We start from the raw sequence: 25,780 nt of genomic DNA, 5'->3' as shown, positions 1-25,780 counted from the left end.
GCTCTCTGCTCTGTGGTGTTGGGGACTTTGTTTGCCTTTCAAAGCCCTTACTGATGGACAGCCTTGCTTCAAAGTTCAGACTCCCTGCCAATGTACTTTTTCAATATGAATGTGAATCAGTTTGGTGTGTTAAATTTGTGAGACTTACAACTAAATAGATTTATGAACACTAATGGCAACCTTTCAGTTTTAGGTGTTCATCAGTTTTTCACTCAGTTTTCCTTGAAACAAAAGCTGGTGTTTGATATGATTAATCTTGTCCAGGAAACTGGCAGTGGGCCTGTGAAGCTGACTGAGGTGGTGCTAATCCCTGACTTTATTTCTGTTTTGCCTTTTTTATCTGGAAGTGTGTGTTGAGAGATGCAGTGACTGTGCCTCTCACCTGGCCAACATTGATCATTTCTTCTTCTAGATGAAAGAAAATGTCTGTCAGACTTCCTGCAGCGTAGGATCTCTGTGGGTTTACAAAGCAGATTCAAAGAGAACTGTGACTTGTGCGTGCAGAGTGACTTGGGCAGCATGTCCCCCAAGTTATTGTTTATCTTGGCACAGCTACAACGGTGATGCTCCTTTGGGTGGGTTACAGCAACTGTGGCCTTGACTTGCTCCTGCACTGGACTGACAGGATCAGATCCCTCTTTGTCCCAGGTGAACTTAAACCAAGATGTGGAGTCTTGACACAGTACTAGAGGAGGGAGAAAAAGTGACTTGAACTAATGGTTTTCACATGCCAGCTTGTACTTTAAATGAGGTGGAACTTGAATGTGTGATTTTTGGGTATGCAGATGTTCCTGGCATTGCTATGAGCGGATGCTAAATGCAGTGATAGCTTTGGTTGTTCGTTAGTTGAGCTATTGTGTGAAGATACAGGTGTATGTTTTATTAGAGTTCTAACTGAAATGGCCCTGCCACAGGAGGAAAGCAAGCAAATCACCTTGATTTGACCTTAACATTTTCCAGCTGCAGAGATGCCAGCAGAATGTGAATCAAAACAGTACTGCCTGTAAACACATCCCAGAGGAGCCAGCTACTTTCTGCTGGTTTAACTCTGATTGAAGGAGTTTGACTCCCCTTAAGTTAGATATGATTTTATTTGTACAAATAAGAAAAAATAAGTCAGATGTACCAGTATGATAGGAATCCTCTCTATGGATCCTAACAGTGCAATTACAACAGTGGAGAAAATAGGCACCAGTAATTCTATTCTCAAATGGTATATTTACTGTACTTTTTGACTTTTCCAAAATGTTCGTTTCACTAGGAAATTTCCCAATTTGTAGCTACAGTGATAAATTTCTTTATGGTCATTTAAGACATGTTTGTTCTTCTCTCAAATGTTTCCTTATCCTTATTTTTACACCAAGTATTCATAGAAAACAGTATCTTCTCAGTTTCTATTTTGAAAGGTTTCTGGTGATGAAAAAGGAGGATTTGGTTTCTTTATCATCATGACAGCCTTTGAATTCAGGCAGACCAGCAGAACCGACTGCAAATGTGAGAATCAAGGCCTGTGCCAGGTGCTGAGTTAACTTCCATTTCGTTCTAAGGGGAGCAACACCTCGTATTCTCTGCTGGAAGTGTGTTTTTGATGCCCTCTACAGCAGCATGTGCCGTTACTGTGGCCCTCTCACAGGAGCAGCTATGTTCTTCTCTCCATTTATGTCTTGGTGATGACCTTGCTGTCCGTCACAGAAACTGTCTTTGTTCACTGACTGTGATTTGGGTAAAGAGCATTGGCGATGTTAATGCCCCGTGCCCTTCTTGCCTACCAAAATCCCCCCAAATGTGCAAGAAATGAAAGCCTGTTATTTTTCCAGTGTTAAAATGATCAATCACAAGGCAATTCCTAGTGGAGAAGCTTATCTCTGGACGGAGAAGTTAATTCTACTTCTTTGTCTTCCTCCCCTTAAGCAGGCTGCATGCATAATGATGGTCATTTGACAACAGAGACTGTGTTTACCGTGGTCTGAGGTACCTGCTGGGCTGTTACCTGGCTGTGTTTTCTCTGCAGACAGATGTTTCTGTCATCCTTAGTTGCTGTGCTGCTTTAGCTTGCTTGTCTCCAGCTTTCTCATAACTCCATTATTATTTGACTTGGAAAACAGCAGCAGGCAGACAGATTTCGCCTCTCCCCTTAGGCTAGGAAGGGAACATCAACCTTCTTTTGCATTTGTATCTCTTTTTAAAAGTAGGTATGCTTCCCAGATAAGGACTCCTCTATTAGCTTAGTTACATGCCTCTGTGTGTCATCCCTTCCACTGCTTTGGATAGCTATGGATTTATTTGGGAGCAGTAGATCAGCTCTGCTGGGTTCAGCTGGTTCATGTCACCACATTGTTTCCTATTTTGTAAGACTGGTTGTTCCTAAATCCACCACTTAAGTTACAGTTCTGCCTACTTGAATTGTCTTTCCATTTAGAAATTGAATCACTCCATAGCAATTTTGGCAATTGATTTTTTTTCTGTTCTGTCTTTTAGGCTTGAGTTTGTTGAGTAGTCTTTTTTATTTAACTGCATTTTTTTGTCACCATATCCATTAAATGAGTAGCTGTGCCCCACCACTGTGCTGATTATTCATGCCTCCACTGATGTCTAGGGCAGCTGGGTCTCACAGGTCCAAGATTCTGGTGATATCTCTTTCTAACAGAGCTCAAACCCCAAAGTGTGAGTGGCCACTGCTAGCAGCTGTCTCTTCTCTGCTATTGGAGATTGACTGAACAGCATTAATGGATATGCTGTAACCTCTATCTTTTGTCATGTGAAGGAACTCCAGTTGTAGCCTTCAGAGAGGTAGTTACATTCTTTGACTTCTCTTGGAGACATGACTGTTCCTATCCTTTGAATTTTGCTTTGGTCAGTGGGTCTTAAAATTCTCAGATGGATTGTTAAGATTGTAACTAATAAATTACAAATACGACAGAAGTCTATTGTGAAGACAGTGAATTGATAGCTTACTAAGGAAGCCTCTTTTTTCTGTTGAAAGTTGGTAGCTTTGAGCATGCTGTACTTTGTACCAGCACAAGTTCTTCAATCTGTTGCTAAGAGGTTGTCTGTGAGGCTGGGTCATCAGTTCTTTAGAATTCATTGTGAAACCTGCAGTTCATATTGCCACTCCAGTAAACAGTTTCACTTTCATGAAGACTTACTTGAGGATAATGGATTCTAAAGACTTGTCCCACCCCTGCATGGTGTTTGTTGGCCTTAGGTGTGGAACAAGTAGCCAGCCTTGTGTCAGAGCTTTGTCCTGTGCCAGCTCTGCCACCTTTTGCTCTCTTTGAATGCTTTCATTTATCATTCCTGTGCAGGACAGGGCTAGTGATGGTAGTGATCTTGGCTTTGAAAGAGGATCAGACTGGCTTCACCGAGATGAGGGCTGGCTCCCTGGCACTGCTCTGGCCGCAGGGGCACAGGTGTGCCAGCAGTGCCTCAGTGCTCCCGCTGTCCCTGTCCCTGGGGTCCCAGCAGCAGTGTGTGGCCAGGACAGGACTCCTGGGAGGCAGCCTGGCTTCTTCTGGGCTGGATTGTCAGCCTGGCGAGGCTCTGCTCAGCCCTCGTGCTGTGCTGGGTGGTGGCTGCCCTGCCTCAAGGCAGCTGTGCCCGGTCCCTGAGTGCCCAAGGACAGCAGCTCTCAGGATGCCACCCCAAGACACATGGGCAGGTACTCTGTCAGTTCAGTTGTAAGTAAATACTGTCTTTTAAGGTGACCATAAGTGACAAGGGACTGCTTGCTTATTCCTGGGCATTTCCTTTCTGTGGCTCACCAAGAGCATGATGACAGGCAGCAGCAGCATCAGTATTAAGAACAGATAAAAGTGGGACAAGGTAATGTGTGTGTGCATGTTTACCCTGCTGTACGGGAATGTGCTGATCTGAAGTCTGCATTAGTAACCTTGCTGACGGCTGCTTTTAAAGCATGTAAAAAATATTTTGACAGTGTTCATCAGAAGATGTATGCTGAGTGTTACTTGGAATCAACCAGCAGCATTACTGTAGAGAAACAACTTACGAAATATATTTACCATTTTAAAGAAGCAGCTTATTTGAAAACCTTACTGGAAGTAATAATTATGTGCAGACTATATATATTTATATATGTGACAGTTTTCATCAAGTTTTTATTGGGCTTTTGTCAAAAAGTTTGACAAAAGTGCAGCATTACACATTTCTTTTAAACACAGCATGTGTAAGGTAGATTTTTGAGCCTACTTTTGCCCCTCCTTGCTGGGCATGTTCACATTTGCTCTGGTATTTGCAGCTTCACCTCTTAGGTCGTATGAGAACTGAAGTAATAGAGAATGTCCTATATTAGACTAAGTTAAAGAATAAAAACCAATGGTTTGAGCATCGGTGGAATTCCTGTGCTATTGCTGAAAAGCTCAATTTTAAATGTTTTGGATTTGAAGTGGTCTCTCACAAATAGGCAAGAAAATGCCATTAGGTGCATAGGCATGCTGTTACTATCTGTAATCGATCCTGCTGTCTGTGATACCGAGAAGATAACCAGCAGCTGCCTTAGAGCACCGTACTGAAATGGCTCATTTTAGGTGGCATAAATGGTTTGTGTGCCAGGCATTTCCAGCTGCTGCATCCAGCGGCCGGGCTGTTGGTGACGGCTCCCTTCCGCGCAGGGGCTCGGTCGGAGCTGCGTCCTGCCCAGGGTCCGGCTCCTGCCCAGGGCCGGCTCCTGCCCAGGGTCCGGTTCCTGCCCAGGGTCCGGTTCCTGCCGGCGCCCACAGCGCCCGCAAAGGACGGGGCAACGGCAGCTCTCTGACTTGCACATGTTCTTGTGGAGCTGAACTAAGACATTCTAAAATTGGAAAGATGTGCCTCTAACTACAATTACCCCGTAAGCCTTACATAAAAGAGCAATAAAGAGCAATCTCGCAAGTGGTGGAAGTGCATTCTTTTCTGCTGGTGTCATCCAGGAGTGTATTTCCTGAGTTGTTGTATTGACATTCTCCTGGACTTGCAGAGAGCAAGCAGGAGCAGGCTTTCTCAGGTTTGAAAGTGGAAATCCCCTAAAACACTAATTAATTGTTGTATTTTTTTAAGACTTAAAATGGCGTAATCTTCCAACTCCTTCCTTGTTACTGAGAGGCTTTGCTTTTTAGCAAAACTTTTAAATCCTTCATTCTAAAATTTGTGTTACAGCACAGTGAAAATAACTGGTTGAGTTTGTACCTTCACTGTTGGTAGATATGCTTATTTAAATATATCAGTATTAACTGTCAGCCATATCTAAATCCTAAGTGTGAACATTTAATTTTTTCTATTATGTGTAGATGTGAAATGATCTAAAAAATCATGTTCGTTTGAATTTGGAAGGGCAAAAAGGAACCCCTGTATTCCATTTAGAGAAGACAGCAGCACTTAAATAATTAATGTAATTTATGTTGTCTGATACTGGCAAGAAGGTAGCTGTAGCTCTTTTAAATATTATCCTTGATTATTATTTTGTCTTTCCTGCAGTGACTTCAGTATTTTGGCCATTACTACTTTTCCCAAAAGTCTCTGCTTTATATCCGAACACAGGCAACTTCTGCATAAAATTTGCTTTGCTTTGGTTGCTTTCTTCTGACTTTTCAATTTATCCAGCTTGAAATTGGGTGCACAGAACTTCAGTGAAGCAGTCTGGGAAGACTGTGCATTTTCAATGCAGTGCAAAATGGAAAAGAGGCAGGAGGGATCAGTGAGGTACCTTATTTTTCTTTTCCCTCTCTTTTCTTTGCCAGGGGAAGGTGCTTTGATTACAGGCATCCCAGCTTTGTGTTTTCCTCAGAGCTGTTGTTTTGCAGTATGTGCTTTGATGCAGGCCTTGATTCTCTGTGTCGCCTGCATCACCTGGGGTGTGGGTGAGGCAGGCTGTGTGTGGGAGGTGATGGGAAGTTGGCTATTGCTGGGGTCCGTGAGCAGGCTTGAGTGTTTGGTGTGCTGGGGTCGCTTGGGTTTGAGCTTGCTCTTTGTTCTAAGCTGGATTCTCCTGTAGCTCCTGACCTCTGCCTTGTGTGTCCCCTGCCCCAGCCATGCCTTTGGAATGCCCACGAGTGCCAGGTTCTGCTGCAGTGCCCGGAGCACAGCTGGGACAGAGCCCACTCCCGAGCTGCCTTTCCATGCAAGCCACCTGCTGCTTTGGCTTCAGCTTCCCAAGGAGGTGCCCTGCCACCTCTCTTTTCCCCAGGGCTCTCTCACCTTGGCTTCTGGGTTGTGTCTCACAAAGCCACACGGCAGTGTCAAGACTACACCAAATGTGTTTCGCTAGCGCTCTTGTCAATGATCAAAATTAGGTAGATTTGATAAAATGAGCCTGCGCTTTTCTCCTAACACATGAATTTCTAGTGCCTGTTACTGGTTTTGGTGTGCTTAATTGCCCTGCTCAGGAATTAGCATGTGACTAGAATATGGGTCAGGGAATTAAAAGGTAGAAATAAGATTGGTGTTGTTGTGACGACTCTTTGAGATTTCTTTGATGTTAGCATCTAAAATACGTTTGAGTCATACTTTCAGTCTTTCAGGAACTGAGGCAGGAAAGCTATCTAAATTGCATCTCCAACTGGTAAACTTTGATGGCAAAATGTTGCCATCTCATGACAAAATTGCATGCCTTTAGCAGATTTTACAGGAAGAAATCTTTTTCACTGTGAGAAGAAAATCGCATCTTAGGATCTTGTAGTGCTGCATAAAGATGCAGTTCTGCCACACAGCAGGAAGCCTGTGAATGCGTTCTTAAAGTTTCTCCTTGTTTTAACTGAGCATCAGCAAAGAACCATATGCCTTCATTCAGTTTTTGTTTTGCTTCTTGACCGTTTCCACACTTAATCTTCATTCCTTCAACATATAGTTTTCTATCTCTGATTTTTTTTTGTTGCTGTATGCTAGATTGCCTACATTTTGCACTGTGGATGTCTGTTTTGGGGTATAGTTACAGTTATTGACATTATTTAATGTACCATTGACCTGTCTTTTCCCCCCTCTGGCACTTCAGCAAAAGGTTTCCCTGCCCAGCCAGGCACTCTAACCTGAGCCTGCCTAATTTTGTAGCTGTGTTTCTGTCACCTACCCTTGCTACAGGAAGGCATATGGGTCACTTGGATGGGAGCAGTTTGTGTGATTTTGTGTTTATCAACATTGGCTCATTCATCTTTCCTTGTGGTTTTCCTCAAATTAGTCAGTTGTCCTTGATCTCCTCTAATTGTGATATCATTTGTAAATTTTGATGTTCACAACTCTTCATCTCTTCAAAAAGTATTAGTAGAAACAGTAAATTATCTCTGGAGTAGAGTTATGTGTAATCCTACTACAGTACTTTCAGTTTTGAGGGGTGAACACAATCAAATGCACATCGGAAAATATCACCTTTGGGATATTGGAGAACTGATGGAAGTATTGGAAATTGTGGCCTGAAAACCCAGTTGCTTGTTGTCTAATTCTTATATTTTGCTTCCACGTTCAAGGAGTTTTTTTAACTTCTAGCTTGGAGAACAGAAAAGAGAACTTCGTTTGCTTAAAAGTTTGCAGGTAGAGTGTTCTTGGCAGCAAACAGAGTTTTGCTGTGCAGTTCTAATTGTGGGCAAAAGGAAGAGTAATCTGCATTTTAGTAATTGACGAAACTTCATTTTAATAAAACCTTTTGCCAATTGGAAGCCATGTTTATTGGAAAACAGCGGTATTCCTCAATAGCAGTGGTATGCAAGAATTGGCCATTTCTGTAGTAGTCATTTGGGCAGGAACATCCATGGGTAGCACTGAAGAGCTCATAAATGAGTCCTGAGTGAAAGCAGGGTTTCAGCAGTGTCAGTTTTCCGCTTTGCAGGGGCACGCTGGGGCTGCCGCCCGTGCCCAAGGCGGCTGAGCTCCTGGGGCACGGCTGTGCCTGCAGGTGTGCAGGCGGGGTGCCCGTGGGCACACAGCTGTGCAGGGACAGGCACTGCTCACAGCTGCTGGGTTTCCAAAGCAGGAGATGGCTGGCACTGGTAGCAGCCAGCCCCAGACCATCGCAGGGACACTGTGACGCACATCGCTCAGACACTGCCATTGTCCAAACAGGGAGCTGCGGAAATCTGTAACTCTCCAGCTGTCTTTTGTAATGGGAATTGTAGCTGATAATTGTTATCATTGAGAAATTTTTTTGTATCATTTATGTTTTTGTATAAAAATATGGAAATAGTATATATTTTTTCAAATATACTATATGACAAAATTGAGAAGCATGCTTTTATGAAGGCATATAGCATATATTTGTGTTGCTAATACTTCCGGCTGAGGCATGTCGCCTTGCAGGTAGTGAGCATTCACTCTAGCAATAACATAGTCACACTTCAGCAATAATTTTGCTGGGAGAAAATACAAGTAGAAATTGAACAGCGGTTGCAGCCATTGTTGTGATTGGCAGTGGTGTCACATCTGTACTTACAGCCATTCTCATTTTAATTGCCATTTGCTCGTTTGCAGTTTTCAGGTGGGAGATGGAGCGGGTACGGGTTTGTGTGGAGCTGGGGCACAGGGCAGCAGTGCTGTCAGCACAGCATGCCTGTGCTGCAGGTTCTCAGCTGTCAGTCTGCAAGTCATGTTGTTCTGTGAAATTCATTCTGAAGGACTTTCTACCTGCATTAATTGCATCTATTCCAACACCAAACTGAGAATTTATCCTTCTGTGCATGGTTGAATGAGTAATTGATGAATGCCCTAGTCACCTGACAGCCTGTTTGGAAAACCTAAAATGCTTCTGTGGTGCTATGTGTCCCTCCTCCCCCTCAGTCTGCGATAGAAGAGAGACTGAACTCCATCCCTCAAGATCAATCTGCTGTCTGTTTGCTGTTCTGCAGAGCTGGCTTTGAGCACTGTGCTCTGATGAGGCTCTGTTCAATGGCAGTGGATTTGGATACTTCAGCAGAAAAGAGCAACACAGACATGGGATGGCCCAAACTGAAGGTTCAAATTTGGGGTCTCTTTTTTCTTATGAGTCATGGAGCCTTGTTGACTGAAACTACTGAAAACTCTATTTATTGCCATTACCTTCTCTTGCTTCATACGTTTGCCAAGTGTAAATGCTCTCCAGACATCCTTCAGATGACAAAGAGGCTTCTTTTCAGGTGAGCTACAGACAGTGCCTCAGGCCTTGAAGGACATGGTTATAAATATGTCTTTATTCAGAATGGTTGTCTTGCTGTACATGTCTGATACCTTCTGGTGAATGGTTCACTTGAAAGCTATAAAAGATATTAGTCTCATGAGCATGTTACAACTAGATATTTGTGGATGTAGGATCTTGCCTGCTCACTGGAGTGGAGTTCAAGTATGTAGCCATCAGCCAAAAAACCCAAAAAACTGTCTTTTCCTAGGAACTGTAACAAAAATATGTTTATCAAATGCTAGGGTAATGTACATTTTAAGATTTTAACTAGGACATAGTACCAAATGGTTTTTGAACCTGCATATATTTAAGTAAAAAAACAAAAAATAAAAAAGAGGAAAAATATGTGTTGTAAAGAAAAAGGGATTAGGAAGAGGCTAAATTTAGTGGTAAATCAGTTAAACACATCTCCCACATCTCTCAGGCAATAGATCAGGTGTGTGTAGGTTTCCTTTTTGACTATGGGACTCAGTCTGCACAACTGTGCAGGTGGTCTTTATCCTGCCATTACTGAAATTACTTTCTTCTGTGTTTTCATCAGATAACGTGTTTATTTTCTTGATTTCATCCTTAAGTCCGCATGAAGTTGTGCACTACTAATGTCCATAAAGAAAACCTGTCCTGAACACAGTGGCTAGCCTGCAGTTGATGTTTGGAGTATCTTCCCCTACTGCATCTGGAAATTTCAAACCCTGTCTTTTATGTAAACACTGGAGCCATCTTTGACAGAATCCATTTTTAGTTGCTTGCATCATCTTTGCAAGTGGGTAAGTTGTCATCTGCTGCCTCTCCACCCGAAGACATTCTGCAGGCTGGCAGACAGAGCGCAGAGCGTGCTTCAGTCGCTGGGCTGCAGGAAGCTCGAGCCTGTGAATCCCTGCCTGGCTCTAGGTGAGCAGCTCTGGCCTTGCAGCAGGGTGGAACCAATGGGAACTGCTCCTGCCTGGAAGCGTTCTCACAGCTCTGTGAAGGAACCTGAAAACAGATAAATTTTAATCATACCTTCCTGTAAAAACTAGAAACGTAGTACGTCCTGTTCAGGTTTTGACTTTTCACGCACACTGTAAAGGATGAGCAGAGTCTTTGACCAAGAGCTGAGATTCGCCTTGTTGCTCTAAGTGTAGATATACAAGAATTACTTTGTCATGTAGTAAATAACGTTAGTGTCCCAGAAAGATGATTTTAGCTTATAGGAGCCTTTTCCCCTCTGTACTAGTGATTATTTGTCTAATATCATTGCTAATTTACTGTTGTTCCTTGAATTACCCTTGTAGCTAGATAAATATGAGGATTTTCAGTGATGAGAGGGTGTCCATTGTTTTTTGCATGTTGCCCTCATGAAATATATTATTATTATTATTATCATCATCATCATTATGCCCTAGCTGGCAGAGTTGGTAAGAATTTTATTACCTCTTCAACATGAATTGTGCTGGTGACTGTTCTTACTGGCTGCAGGTCAGCAAGGGGAGGCTCAGAAACAGGGAACATAGGTAAGAAACAAACTTGGAAGAATAACCAATGTAAGGAAGGCAGGAGGAATATGAAGGGAAGGGATTTGGAGGTTGTGAAAAAGCACCACTTCTATCTGGCATCAATCCTCAAAAGATCTGGCTTTTTCTTGGGACTGCACTAAAAGAAGTGGGATTATTCAGTACTGGCAAGCTGTCTGGATATGTCTAAGAAAATAACAGGAGGAGCACTGAAAAGTGGGGAGTAGAGACTAATGACAATGAAAACTTAACGTATGGTTTACTACACTTGGTTTAGTGATTTCTCATATTTCTTCTGTGTTTCTCAGCAGCATGTTCTTGCTTCCTTGTGTCAGTGATTACTTGGCTGCAAGATCAGCTGGCTCAGGAAAACACTCCCGTGTCTGGTCCCCAGAAGCATGGCTGAGTCAGATGAACTCCCTGAACTGCTGGCTGTGCAGTGTCTGAGCAGTCAGTCAGTCAGACGCAAGAGAAGGCATTTCCCAGGTTCCTTCCCTGTGCGCTGGGAGCAGTGTGAGAGCCCGGGCTGGCCTGCTGCTGGGTGACTGCCCAGCCCAGTGCGGGGCCTGTGGGAGGAGAGGGGCTGGGAGCAGGGCAGGGGGTGCGCAGTGCAGGCAGCGCTGCCCTCTGAAGGGGCAGCTGTGGGGCTCTTTAGGTGTTTAGGTAGGGGGCAGTTGCCCAGTGTGCTGGTCCCTGCTGACCCTCCATGGATAGAAAGCTGAGTCTTTATGGTGGCTTGGTTTGCTCTGCTTTGATTTACTGTGTGGTTTCATAAAGCCGTTGGAGTGAGTCTCTACAGCAGAGGGGCTGGGAAAACCACTGTTCTCAAAATTATTTTGGGGTATTTCAAACTGGACGCTTCAAATTGAGCAGCTTTGTCTTTCTTGCACGCTTGATCTGGACGTGCCAGCCTGGAGCAAGGTTATCACTGCTTTTGGTCTTTACTTCTAAATAGAGAATTTGAAAATTCAAAACAGATGTTAAGAATTTTCTTGGACTTGTGCTACAAGATGAGCTATTTAAGTATTTTCCTGAAAAATTATCTAAGTGATTGAAAGACATTATTTTTTTTACCAGAGACTGAAATGCACAACAAATTCTCCCTGTTTCCAAGCTTCTCACATTATACTCTTGAGCTCTATTAGAGACATTTACACCATGCTCAAGTCTTAGTTCTGCAGCATCCACCAGAAGATGATTCCAGAACATTTAAGGCTTCCAGTTCTTGTGTATTCTTTGCAATAGAGAATTTAGTGTGTAACCTTTGATGTTCAGTGATGTTAAGATGTAGTCAGGTGTGCTGACATGTGCTGAACAGAGCTATAAACAGTAAAATACATTTTCTGAGCCTTCATTGTGGCTACAGAGATCCTAGATCTTCAGTGCAGGAGCAGTTTGAGAATCAAAAGACCTGGAATGCAGGGAGGCATTAAGGTGCATTTCTGATGGTACCTGTGTGTACTGCCTGATCCCTCAGTGCCCAGGGCTTGCAGAGAGCAGCCCGGGGCAGGACCTAGGAAACTGCAGCATGGGGCTGTGGGGAGCGAGGGCTTGGACAGCCTGGGAAAAATGTGGGAGCACTCTCCTGTTCTGGGTGGTGTCTGACTGCTCAGCCATGACAGACAAAATTGCTCTCAACCTAATCTTTCTGAGGCATGGAATCTGGCTGTTGGTTTTCCAATAATGAATCAGTTATCTATCCTCAAAGGAGTGGTAGCACAAGTCCAGGGAGTATTTTGAGTAGGTAAATCCCAGTCTTGTGTAGGGAAGGAAGAGGGTTTTGTATTAACTTCTCTCAACTTCTTACTCATACCAGATTTCAAGGCTCTCACAAAACCTCCTCTTGCTATTTCCTGTTCCTATAAGGTGAGGATGAGAACCTGCCTTGACTTTGTGACTTTGTGGTGCTGTCCTTGAGCAGCATCCCTAGACAGAGTTGTAGGGGTGGGGACTGGGCCCTGGAGAGCTTCTCCTGCTCCCTTGCTCTCCTGTGCTGCCACCCGAGCCCACGGGCCTGGCAGCAGGGCGGGGAGGGATGAGCAGGCTTGTTTATTAGCCCAAGTGTGTACCTAAGTGTTTGTAGGACCAGAGCCAACAGTTATTTAATGTTGGAATCAAGATTAGAAAATCAGTACCTTTGCCAAGAAATGTGTTAATTGAAGGAACAGCAGTTGAAACAACTGCCTATGTGAAAGGGTGTAGGACTGTGATTACATCTCTTAACACTGAGATAGATGTACATTTAACACTGACATCTTCACTAATAATTAATTTGATTGGTTTTTATGCGGATGTTTTTATTATGTACTCAATACTGGGTAGATTTTTTGTTCCAACGAATTAGTACACCTTCCAGCCAGCTCAGAGTGATGTTTTCTAGACTGGTTTATTACAGAAATCTGCTGCAGAAGTTATTCACAGTGTTGGGGTGAGAAGAGAGAGAAAACTATGGAAAAGCCAAATTGAGATTGTTTCACTGCTGTATTTTGTACTTCTCTCCTGGAAGTCCCAAACAGGATCCCTGCCCAAGCAAGCACTGTCCTGTTACGTGCAGGTGGAGACACAGTGGGATACACGGACCAACAAGCAGCCCCCTTCTGAAAGAAGGGCATGTGTGACTTATGAGTTTTTCAGACTTGTCCTTTAGATTGCTTAGCAGATGTTTCTAAACAAAGGAAAGGCTTGATTGGGTAGCTTTATTACTTGATATGCTTGCAAATTTATCAGGTCATTTAGAAACCTGAAACACTGACTTATAGTTCTAAAAGTGGTTAACAGAGAGCCTGTGCTAGTGCCAGAAGAGCTCATGGGCCTGAGGAGAAGCCATTCCTCTCATAGCCCATATGCTGCTGTACATAGAGCAGAAGGAAACCACTTGTTTTTACACCATCACCTCTCCATTAGCAGCACAGGGCTTTGCCTTTGCCTGGGCTCTGCATTCAGGGGGAGGGAGAAACCTCCCAAGAGGCCAGCAATCCCAGGAGAGATCCCTCCAGGGTCAACTCAAGTCCCCTTTCAACCCTGTCAGAAACGTGCAGCTCTGCAGCACAGGTGTGCACTGATCCTGTGCATTGCCCTGTGCTCATTCAGGTGCCCATGGCTGATACAGCTCCACACGGAGGGGTCTCATGGGTCCGTTCCTGGCCTTGGAGCCCATTTGCAGCCTAAGCATCTCCTCTCCCTTTGATAATGAATGGAATGGGGAAGGAATCTGTTCCTGTTTGTCTGCCCTAGGAATATTGGGTGAGTTTGTTCTAAAAATCTAAAATGAAATATGGATTACTTCTAACATTAGACGTCACAAGCATGATTTTCTGAAGAAAATTAAAGCGTGGTATCTGCGTAGCAGCTTTGTGAACGCCACTTACTTGCTGTTTTCAAAGCGTTAAACACACTTCGTAACTATCTCTGTAATATTGGTTAATAGTGACTTTGATAATTGAACAAATTAATTGCTCTTTTCCATGGATTGGAGTTCTTAGTGTGCTGCCTCTGCAATAACACAGCTTGGGATTATTGGACGCTAATCCTGTCAGTCCTTTCCACACTATCCATAGCCCAGGGCAATTGCTTTAACTTCAGCATTTTAATTTCCTCTTTTGCAAAAAGAGCATTAGAAGCATTGCTCCCATTAAGCTTTTATTACCATAATTAGTCTCTTCCATAGTTTGTTCCTGACAGCAGAGCAGTCTGCTGTTATGTGTCATTCTTCTGTGCCGAAAACTGCGCGTGGTAAACTCGTACCGATCCTGGGTGTGCTTAATAGTTAACACTAGTATTTTTCATGCATCTTGAATTGTGCTAGTTTTATTGACCACCACAAAGCAGTATTTTTTAAAATAATCTTGAGGCATCATGCAGCGTGCTTGCTCCTGCCTAACCCTTGAGTTGTGTAGGTGATTCTGGTCTCCATTTGTGAAAGTGAAACAGTCACACAACATACATTGAGTAATGCGAAGTTCTCTGCTAATTTAGTGAAGTTTGGAAAGCTAGAAAAAAATGAATATCATAAATAATCCTTAAAACTTGGATTTTAAACATCACTGGCTGAAAATGTAAACTATATTAAAATCTTGTTATTGCAGGCAAAATGCCAGCCCCTGAGCAGAGCCCAATGGTGGAGGAGGGGCTGCCGCAGACAGCACAGGAGGCTTCCACAGGCCCAGGCATGGAACCAGAGACTACTGCCACGACCATTCTAGCTTCTGTAAAGGAACAGGTATCTGCCTCGTTTTCAGCAATCCATCCGTGCAGAGTGTGTGTGGAGTTCACTGCTGTCTCCTACTGCATTGCTGCAACAGCCATGGCTGTGTGTTTCTGTAGCCTGTGACCCAGTGCCGCCATAGTCTATTTCATGTATCGCTTTTGGAATCTGAATGTAAGGGGCTCAGTTACTGCATTAAACAGAAGCATCATTCTGGTATTCTGTATCCCTTGGAACGTCTGCACTGCTGTTATAAGTCAGACTGGAAATGCAGGTTTAGTGGCAAAGAAAGAGAAAAGCTAGTGTAGATTGGATGCAACATTAGAATCAGTCCTTGTAAGTCCTGCAAAGCCAAGTGTTCAGTGCTTAAGTCCTGCGCATACAGATTGGGTATGATTAATTGTACTTTATTTTAAAATGGTCTTTAAACTCTGAGTTTGTTTTCAGTTATCAATACCAAGGTTCTAATACATTTTAAAACTGAAGCACATTTATGGGTGTGTATCTAAAGCGATAATTTCTACAGGAAAATTAAAATTGCATTTGCAATCAAATTCAGCCTTAATTTGTAAAAATCATTCAAGTGGAAAATATAGCAGTTCTACAAGGAAACACTCCAGCTAAAGTTTTTTTGTTTTTTTTTTTTTTTTTTAATTTAAGGAACACAAAGAGAGAAGGGATACTTTGGCTTTCATTGTATCATACTGAGAAATAATGATCGTCTTTGTTGCCTTTATACACAAACACAAACTGTAACATCTGAACCTCAGAATAAATCTGCTTTGCTGTCTCTGTTTTGTAACTTCCTTGAAGATGAATCACAACTTGATTCAAGATGGTAGCTCTGAATGCAAACAATATAATAGTTCTTATGTTGTCCCATATCAACATTTTTTTAAAAGGCGAGAATTAGGTTATAGCTTCTTGATATCAACGGTGTTCACACCCATGATACCATATTGTTAAAAATTTTCCGCAGAATGATGAAATTTGAATCTTAATTTTCGTGCCTAAAGTAATAGTTTCAAAAGTAATTTAAGGTGACAATAGTGACCCTAAAAATTTCTAAGCAGTATTAAAATTAGTATTCACATTTGCAGTGTGCAGGATATCACTGCCAGAGGCCCTTGCAGTGTGAGAAGTCAGCCAAGAGTTACGGATACCTTCAGTCGCCGCTCTCCAAACAGCAGCTTGCCTTGTGCCATCATAGCCTGTCACAAATGGCTTAGGACTCATTTGCCTGAAGTATGTTGGTGGTGGCTTTAAGGTGGTGCATTTGGTGCTGCAGTGTGCAAGGAGTGTGCTCGTGGTGTGGCCAAGCTGCAGTGGCAGTGTCAGAGCTGGGCTCTGCAGGCAGGGATGCCCTGCCCAGGACAGCTCTGTGCTCCAGCTGTGCTGGATCCTGCCAAGGGAGCAGGCAGGGCAGTGCTGTCGGGAACAGCTCCAGATGTGTGTGCACTAAAGGCTTTTGTTAGTGTTCCTTTCCCTGCCCAAGCAATGTTTGTATCTTTTTATTAGTCCTAAAGAAAAAATTATAATGGAATATTTCTTTCTTTTGAAAAGGAGATTAAAACCTCTTCCTTTTTCCATTTATAAAAAGGCTATTAAATATGTTGCTATTACATAACTAAATTCTGATGAAAGCTAAAAAAAATTAAATAGTCATTTATCATCCGTGTTGCACAAAGTTCAGAATTGGAGCCTTACTGTGAAATGTACAGACACATAAAATGAGTGTGAGGGGAGGAAGATGTAAATTGTCCTTCAGTCTTGGAAGTGATAATATGAAAGAATTAAGAGCTGAAGTGCTGCTTTCTGGTATTTTTTCTGTTGATAATAATTGAGGACACTGACATGTTCAACACCCTTCCTGTGTGGCAGAAAGCCCAGAACAGAATATTTTCCAGTGAAGTTCTTCACTTTATTAAGCTTGAACAGAAACCGCTACGCTGTTTGCTGTTTCCTTTGGTACAGGAATTGCTGCGAGGTGCAGCAGGTCAGTGTTTGTAAAATAGAGCTGCCACACCCTGACCCAAGTCCTTCAGAAACACTGCAGTGGAAACACAATCAAGAAAAGCCTTTATTGTTATTTGCCAATTGGGCAAGATTTTAACTTAATAAAAACTTTAAAAATTACTACAGTAGTTCTAAGATGGATAAATGTGTTCAATTACTTCAAGCTTTCTGCCATGGGCATGGGACGATAGTTATGATTATATAAAAAGTTGCACTAATTAGCCTTTGAACCCTAAAAGCTGCTCCTAAAAACAGTTCCCATTTGTTTCCAGTTGTTTCCTTTTCCTAGGACCTCTAGTTTAAAGCAACTATTTTACCAAATTGGAGTGTGTAGTCTAAACTCTGATCAGTCTCTGGTTGAGTCAGGTGTCAGACAGCTGGGTCAATCTCATTTGGTCGTGTTTTAGGAAAGGAACATTTCAATTCACTCATAGCGTTATAAAATAACACAAGCGGAAGAGGTGTAACCTGTGAAGAAATTTAGATCACGATAGCTTTGTGCTTTTCTAACAAAGCTCAAGATCTGTTTTAAAGTGAATATGAGCCCAGGTGGGCAAGAAAGCCAAAGGCACCTGGCCCTTGTCAAAACTTGCGTGGCCATCAGGACTAGGGCAGTGCCCTCCCCTGTGCTGGCACTGCTGAGACATCTCCAGGTCTGGGGGCAGTTTTGGGTCCTTCAATATAAGAAAGACATTGAGGGGCTGGAGCGTGTCCAGGGAAGGGAACAGGCCTGCAGAATCCCTGAGGAGCTGGGAAGGGCTTGGAGAATCCCTGAGGGAGCTGGGAAGGGGCTCAGCCTGGAGCTCAGGGGCCCTCGTGGCTCTGCACAGCCCTGCCAGGAGGGCACAGCCAGGGGGATTTGGGATCACCCAGGAACAGGGACAGGAGCAGAGGGAGCGGCCTCAGGCCGGCCCAGGGCAGCTCAGGGTGGGCCCAGCAGGAATTTCCCCATGCAAAGGGGGCTCAGGGACTGGAGCTGCCCAGGGGGGTTTGCAGTGCCCATCCCTGGGGGTGTCCCAGCAATTCTGGAGGTGGCACTCAGGGCATGGGCACAGCTGGGACTGCATGGGCTGGGAGGGCTCTTCCAACCTCAGGGATTCCGTAATTCTAACAGAAGAGTTCCTTTTTGAATGCATGAGAATCCCAAGACTAATTGTAATGAAGCTGTAACATATTTTCATGTTTTTGTCTTTAAGTAAATTTGATGATGGATTTTGAGTGTTTTGGTTTTTTTGTTGTTCTTTTTTTTTTTCTTTTTGGGGAGGGGATTGTTTACTATGGGTTTGTTTTAGAGGAGGGTTGAGATTTTTTTTTTTTCCCCTAAAACATGAATTTCCCTTCTGAAATGTTACAAGGCTTCCATACTGTCATGGGTAGAAGTGTCTTAGGAATTGCTGAAACAAGTTTTAAATAAAAGTAAAACATGTCTATACTTCTGAATCCTGGGGAATCCTGAACCTGCATAGATGTTTAGTTGAGTTCTGTAGGGAGTCTCTTATCCAAGTTAAAAGTAAATTGAGTATTTTCATACTAAAATAACAATTTATTAGAAATTGTAGGGGCAGGATGGTATTTTGGGGAATGTAGGGCAGCTAATTGCCAACTGCTCCTTGTAGGTTTGTGAAATCATTGCTATTTTCTGTGTTCAAGCTGTATACTGCTGGATTTGGAATGAGCTGCTGCTGAATTGACAAGATTAAATGGGATCATTTGGAATTGTGAGTTTCATGCTTAGCACATTATTTTTCAGTGGCTGGGCTGAGAAAAGGTCCTGCAGGAAACACTACTCATCAATGCAGTTTTCAAAAGTAACTGGAATATGCGGATTTTAATGTCTTTGCTAAGACAGGAGCACTTGCAGCAGTGGCTGTTTTTTAGTTTGTTCTTTGGTCTAGCTGTTTGTGAAACTTAGAGATGGGCAACTTTTCACCATTTCTTTAGTAAATAGATGACAGAGTAAGAACGACTGGATATGCTTTCAGATGAAAAATACTTGGGTTTCTCTACATGTTTTTCTAGAAGAGTTGTTTGTTCAGGACTTCAGCAAAATCTTTTCCTTTTGTGTAAGTGCATTGAACTGTATCGTATAAATAGAGAATGTGCACCTTGCTTTTTTCTTTCATTATTGTTTAAGTACAAATTTTTACATTATTTTTGAGATGCTTTTTTATAGGGTCTGGGAGTAGGGAGCAACCCTCTGTGTTTTTCAGATGGAAATGGAAGGAAGAATGCATTCTGCCAATTTTTTATTGCATGTTAAAACATCTTTCTTACTGAGAACTATTGATATTAAGTCTTGAGATTTCTTTACAGTTCAGATATGTAGTGCTGTACATTCAGTAGTCTGTGTAGCCATGTCACTTCATGGAAATACCTGAAAAGAGACTTACTAAATGAGCTTCCAGTAATTGGGCACGAACTTTGGAATTCTGATTTGCATGCATCTAGTGATCAGTTAGGTGATAAATGTGTGGCAGTTCTGAATTGAAGGCAGCACTTTTTGTTGAATGGGCTCCCAAGTTTGGCATAAGTGAAACAAAAATCTTGGTCAACATTTTGTGAATGGCTGGAAGAACTGGGGTTTTCTTCCAACTCTCTTAGTGTTGTGTTCAATTGCATAGGTCACTCTTGCCTACTTAATCCTAGAACTTTGAGGTTTAGAGTTTGTGCTGTTTACCAGCATTTTAGTTTCAGTCAGTCAGATTTGAGATGTCAACTTGCTGAAGGTCTTGCTCTAGAATAAATTTAATGCCGCTGCTGTCTCAGGTGAAATAGCTAGCTCATTTCCTTAACCAAAATTCTCTGTACTCCTTTATCCATATGATGACCCAGAAGTTAATTTTCCTCTCTCCTTTGTACTGTTAGGCTTCAGAGGAGAAACTCCCCTTGAAAAAGAGCCTTTCTGGAGCTGAGGGGGCTCTGACACATGCTGGAGCATTGGCACCTTGTGTAGCACACTTGGTTAGATTGTCAGCCTGGCTCAGCAGCGCCTGAAGCGCGGTGCCCAGCTGGCAGAGCAGCGCCCGGGGCTGCCCCAGCGCTGCCACAGAGCTCCAGAGAGGGTGTGCCAGAGGCAGCCCGCCAGTGCCTCCAGTGCCATGCTTCCCTCCTGCCACTGGCAACAGTAAGCTGTTGATAAAATGCTAAAATTTTGATCTCTCATCAGCTAGAGCAGCACTAAACTGTTGTACCAGACTAGTGAACAATGCATGCATAAAAGTATTAAGGGCTTTAATGGTCTGCTGCTGTTGAATGCAGAGTAAGTGTGATCGGCCAGTAATTGTAGCTGTGTCATCTCACATCCTGTAGTCTGTGATTCTCTCTACGCTGTCCAATTTTTTATCTTTTGTCTTCTGTTTTGGAAGATACTGAGATACTGAAAGCATGCAAATGCAGTTGTGTGCGTGAGTAAACTTAATTTTTACAGAAAATATTAAGGTTGCTCCAATATGGTTAGTTAGAAGTATAGGCTTTTTCTGCAATACATTCTGGTTGAGAATTTAAATATTGGGTCACTACGGTATGACATCCATTTTGGAAAATACAGTATTCAGTGTGGGTTTAAGTAGTCAGTTGCTTGATCTAGCTCTGAATATTGGCTGGTAGGAACAGAGAAATTTGCATAGATGGGTGCAAGAGGTTAATATAAAGGAAGGTATAAATCAGCTTCTGTTTTGTTTGTCCTCTTCTTTGTTGCACATTTGTATCATGAAAAGATCCAAAATACAATAGCCTTTTCTGTAGCACTCTGTGAACTTTCACAGGTGATGGAAGTTGTGCAGCTCTGCATTGTGTTTACAGTTGAGTAGGAAATAGTAAACACAAGGTAAAAATATTCCTCTCAAATGCAGGCTAGGCTTTCTTAGATGAGTAACTTGAGCTATTGAAAGAGGCTCAGCTCAATTGTTCAACAGACAACACTTTTGTGATTAGAAAACATTTCATAGTTCAGCTTACAATTACCTCCATAATGTTTTGTAGACAGTGACATTTGGCATTGGAAGCAAGTTAGCATATCGCAGTGTAACTGCAGCTGGGAGTGCCAGCCCACCCTAGCTCAGTCTCCTGCCACAGCTGCCCCTGAGAGCTGCCCAAGTCAAGAAGCTGCAAGAGATGCCTTTGTTTATTGGAGGCATTGTCTCCCTCTGATGTCCAGCTGCCCAGTCTGGGTCTGGCTAGCCAGGCAGGAACCATTCAAAAGGGATCTGTGACTTCTCTTCATTGCTTCTGCAATTGCTACTGATTCTTGCAGAGCTGTCAGTAGAAAACCTTTCGCTAGCCACCTGGACCACTCTTTGTTTAAAATGGTTTTTCCAGAGGTCCTCAAATCACAACAGGGTGGGAAGCAAGTAATTTTTATTTTTCAGTGTGGTGAATGTAGATTCCTTATTGTCATCTATGTTACTAAGGGATAAGAGTTCCCTGTTAACATAAATGAAAAAGGTGAATCTACAACATGGCATCATGATAGGATGCAGATAGAAGGCACAGAATTGCCCCCAAACCATCTTTTATTATCCAACGCCTGCAACAGGAGAATGGCAGTCTTCATGGTCAGTTGTGCTAACAGCATTCCATCACTTGTTTTCAAATGTTTGCTGGCAAGAGGCCAGCACAGTGGTGGTTGCTGTCCCTTGCCCTGGAGCCAGCAGCCTCTCAGAGACACTGAGCTTTTACATAGGAAGACGATTCAGCTGCTGAGATGGGTGTGGGTGGCCTTGCCTTGCAGTGAAAAGTCTTCCCAAGTGAGATTCCTGCTGGCAGAGCTCACCCAGGAAGAGCAGTTGGTCACCTGGAGTGAGCACTACAACACCAGCACAGGGTTTGGCCCTCCTCTGAAAACAGCTGCAGCCTCCAAAAGGAGATGAGCCAGCTCTGTAATGTCCTGGGCTCTGGTTTTCAGTCACGCAGTCTGTCTGCCTGCAGTTGGTACAGCTGCTTTCCAAAGCGAGCTGCTTTCTTGCCCCATGTGTGTGCGCTTCCTGGTCTGGAGCTGAAATTGTGCTTAAGGCTTTTTTTGTAGTTTCCTATTAAGAATTATGGCCCGTGGCTTTGCAGTGGAATTTAAGGTTATGAACATAAAACCTGCAGTTTGTTAAGGTGATTAAGTAGTTGCTGCTAAAGAGGTTTATGGAATTACAGGTTGATTTTTTTCCCCCCTCAATGTTTGTTTGAATAATTTTGAATAAAAGTAGTTCTGGCTGAGCCAGGGTAGTGTGTCTAAGAAGTTTTGTTTGCTCCTTGGGATGCAGTATGGCAGTGTGTTCTGTAATTTTATGTCTGATTCTACTATCTGCTTGCCACATAGATGTTCTGCTGCAAATGCTAATAAGCTTTTTAAGAGTTGTATTTGAGTCCTGCAATGCCATTTTGTCAGTAGCCAGTGCCATAGGAGTCAGTGTGTTGTGGTGCCCAGGGCAGAGCTCTGTGCAGGGAGCATCCTGTTCAAGAAGGGAGCTCTCCCAGTGCTCCCAGAGAACCTGGAGAGAGAACAAATTCCAACAGATTCCTGCCAGAGCTGGTGTGCTGTCTGATAGATACCCATTGTGGCTGTATGTCCAGTGTGCACTCAGAGTGGTATAAAATTTCATTATAAGGAGACATGAACTAGAAAGGTGATTAATTTAGAGCTGGTTAGGAATTAGTTTTCTATAATAATAATATGATTTAAGTAAAAGAAAAAAGTTTTAAAGCATGAGGTATTCCAGCTGTAAAAAGATGGTAGCTCTAAAACTATCCATCTTGTGTATTTATGCAGGTATTTAAGACAAGCACCTGCTGCAGATCTCAAATTTAAGAAGGTGCATACACCAATCAGCACTCATGGTTTCAAAGTTTGTAAACTGCTGCTTCATTGGACTCCCAGTCTGGGCATGCCAGAATATACTCAGACTAGAAAATAGAGCTGGATTTTTTTTTCTTACTATACTTGCACTTGCAAAAGCACATTGGATCTTCCTAAGCATCAGCATGATTTAAAACTGGCAGTGAATTGCAGGGCTCTTACCCCTCTGCTGTTCAGTGCCCTGTGCAGTTTGTGGCTTTCTGGTCACCGCCAAGAAAAGGTGAGGAGGAGCAATGGAAACAGACAGCTGATGGTGTTGTTCCCAGCTCAGCAGTGCAGGTGTCTCTGAAGGGGGCAAATGGGGCTTGCTGGCTTTTTCTCCTCATCTCAGTTTTTCTGATAGAATACAAGCGAGTTTTGGTTTTAAATGTAGTTCAAATATTGCTGTGCTGTCCACTTACATCATTCAGCTCTTCTACTCTCAAGAAGAATAGAAGTATAGTTCTTCTGGTTTTACTGCCTTTGAGTGTTGTAGTGTGGGGGGGAAAAAACAGGGATTCTTATTTAAATGGGCGATTTATTACTTCAAATGTTATACAGCAAAATCTTTTCTAGAATAATGGGTTTACAGTATCAGTTTGAAAAGTAATGCAATTGCTCAATAGAACCCTTTTCTCTGGTCAATAAAAGCTGACTGAGGGGAAAAACGCCCTCAATATCCTTTGATGTGACATAGTCTGGATTTCAGAGGGCTTTAGAAAATGGTTCCAGATTTCAGTTACACCCGTCCTGTGCAGCACTGGTATTTCCCACATCACCCTTGAAAGAAATATAAAAAAGCTGAACTCAGAAAAGGTGAAATAGCACATCTCTCTACACTCAGCCAGTTTGAAGTTTTAAATCTTCAGGTTTCCAACTACAGTCAGAATGTAGGATAACTTAGGGTTTGAAGGCTTGTGATTGGAAAGGTTAGGATATTTCCGGTTTCCTTGTTTATAGATTAAGTTGAAGACTGACTTTATAGACACTGATTTTGTTAGACTGTGGTAATGTAAGAAGACACAAAAATTTTAATTGTAGGAGTAATAAAACCCAAGAATGCTTAAACATGTTTTTCTTTCTGTAACAGGTGATAAATCAATATTTGCATGAATCACTGATTTAAAGACCCATTTAATTTCCACTTTTGTAGTTTATTCACCTAAGAAAGAGTCAAAACACACAACTGTGATGAATCAGTGATTGTTTCGCAGTTAATCCACACCCATTTTTAACATCAAGAATGCTTTTCTTTTTATTTTGAAATTTCAGGAGCTTCAATTTCAAAGACTTACCAGAGAACTGGAAGTGGAAAGGCAAATTGTGGCTAATCAGCTAGAGAGATGTAGGCTTGGAGCAGAGTCACCAAGTATCGCCAGCACAAGGTACAGGTCCTGATGACTTTACTTTCATTTGTCCCAGGAATTAAAGGCTTTTTAGTGATGCTTATGTCCTCTATACATATATTTTCACTGATAGCTATTCGCCTCTGTTAATATCTGAAGGATTAAAAAAATGCAGATTTGCTGTAAAGAGTTATGGGACAGTTTCAAGAGGCCTCTGTAATGATTACAGTGTATTCCAGACGCTTTCTGAATTCACACCTGGAGAATTAGTGGTTTCCAGGGTCACCTGGAAACAGCCAGCAATCCCAGGACTACCTGGTTTTGGTGGCAGTGCTGGTTAATTTGTTTTGGGGGGGGAGCATAGGATTGCTTAGGTTCCTGGGACAGGGGCTGGCAGAGTGGGTAGAAGAATCAGTTATATTGGTGAATTCAAGAAGATAGCTGTTAGAAAAGTTGAAGACTTGAAAATTACCTCACTTACTTAAAATATTTGTGAAAATATCTGCTTACCTGTCTCAACAAGAAAAGCAAAATACTGGGGTTTGTGGTTTCCAGTGGCTTGTAAGGGGTAATACAAGTTTATGGAGTTTAGTGCATGGCATTTATTAGCGAAATCCCCTATACCCTAAGTTGTGCATATAGCGCATGTAGTTGTAAGTGTGTTGTTGGTGTAGGTGCCTGGAATGGAAGCCAGAGGCCCAGCAGAGCAGCCCAGGCAGCGTGCAGGGGCACGGGAGCGTGGCTGGCAGCTCCGTGGGCAGCGTGCCAGCAGCAGCACAGATGGATGCCAACCGTGGGGGCGTGCCACGCAGGGAGCTGAAATACTGCACAAATATGTGTCAACCACATACATTTTTAACACAATTATATTTTTAGCTTTTTACGGCTTTTCACCGTTTTATAAATATTTAATAAATAGTACTTAATTTTTTCATCTGTTGCCTTTTTTTGATGACAGCAGCAGTACAGCCAAGCAGGAAGGTAGGCGATGGAAATCACTGCTTTTCTCTCACGTGGTGCTGTTTAAATCAGAAATACTTTTCACCTTACGAGGTACTTGCAGAGATAATAAGCTTAAACTGTTTCATGTCATGCAAAACCTGCGAGAGATGCACTGGGAATTGACCTCTCCAATCTAGGAACTGGAGATCATAATTGTGTTTACGTAATTTTTTTTAAAATAGCACACTGCTTAACAAAATGAGAAATCTGCAATTTCTGTAAGCGTCAGTGTTGTTTCTGAAGGCCTGTTGTGCTGTGCACAGGTGTGGGCTCAGACCTGTCTGGGACCTCCAGCAGCCCCTTCTGCCTTAGCAGACTGGCAGAGCCACTTCACTGAGAGATGCTGGCCCCTGTTCTCACCTGGCAATTCAGAGCTGGAAAGTGTTTGCAAGCTGCCACATGAAAATGTAAAGCAGTGCTGGTGATCCTTAGTCTGTTTTGTTTCTAAATGTTTTCATGCAAAACCTTTTCCATTTATTAGATTTTTACTTTTTCCAGATTGGCAGCCAGTTCAATTTGGTGTCTAAGATGGCTTTGAACTAAAGCAGTGAAATGGCAAGGAAAAGGTGTGAAATTAAGAAAGGGGCAAAACCTAAAAACAAACAAACAACAAAAAGTCAAATTAGTCAAAACCTCAAACAAAAAAACCCAAACAAAACAATCCAAATCCTTAAAAATACAAGTGAGGAAAAACATCAAAAGGGTAAAAAAAAAAAGGCATAAATGGACTTCAGCACATTTTGTATGCATTCTCCATGTCCACTT

At 42.6% G+C, this 25,780-nt stretch overlaps 1 protein-coding gene across 11 annotated transcripts in view; it reads left to right on the top strand.

The window, feature by feature from the left end:
* PKP4 (plakophilin 4) overlaps positions 1-25,780 on the top strand; it is a 62,151-nt gene that overhangs the window by 10,105 nt on the left and 26,266 nt on the right. For 8 of the 11 annotated variants that reach the window (XM_074547732.1, XM_074547728.1, XM_074547729.1 and 5 more), the window contains exons 2-4: positions 13,714-13,866; positions 14,709-14,842; positions 23,940-24,052. In XM_074547732.1, the coding sequence (XP_074403833.1) occupies positions 13,752-13,866; positions 14,709-14,842; positions 23,940-24,052 (362 nt within the window). In that variant the 5' untranslated portion in view covers positions 13,714-13,751. Of the gene's footprint in view, positions 1-13,713; positions 13,867-14,706; positions 14,843-23,939; positions 24,053-25,780 lie in introns of those variants that run through there. The other 3 variants (XM_074547734.1, XM_074547733.1, XM_074547731.1) reach the window with 2 other exon arrangements.

Source organism: Zonotrichia albicollis, chromosome 10 (genome assembly GCF_047830755.1).
Source record: "Zonotrichia albicollis isolate bZonAlb1 chromosome 10, bZonAlb1.hap1, whole genome shotgun sequence".
Taxonomy (NCBI): domain Eukaryota; kingdom Metazoa; phylum Chordata; class Aves; order Passeriformes; family Passerellidae; genus Zonotrichia; species Zonotrichia albicollis.
Note: the sequence above shows the minus strand (reverse complement) of the source record. Positions and strands in the feature narration are given on the sequence as shown.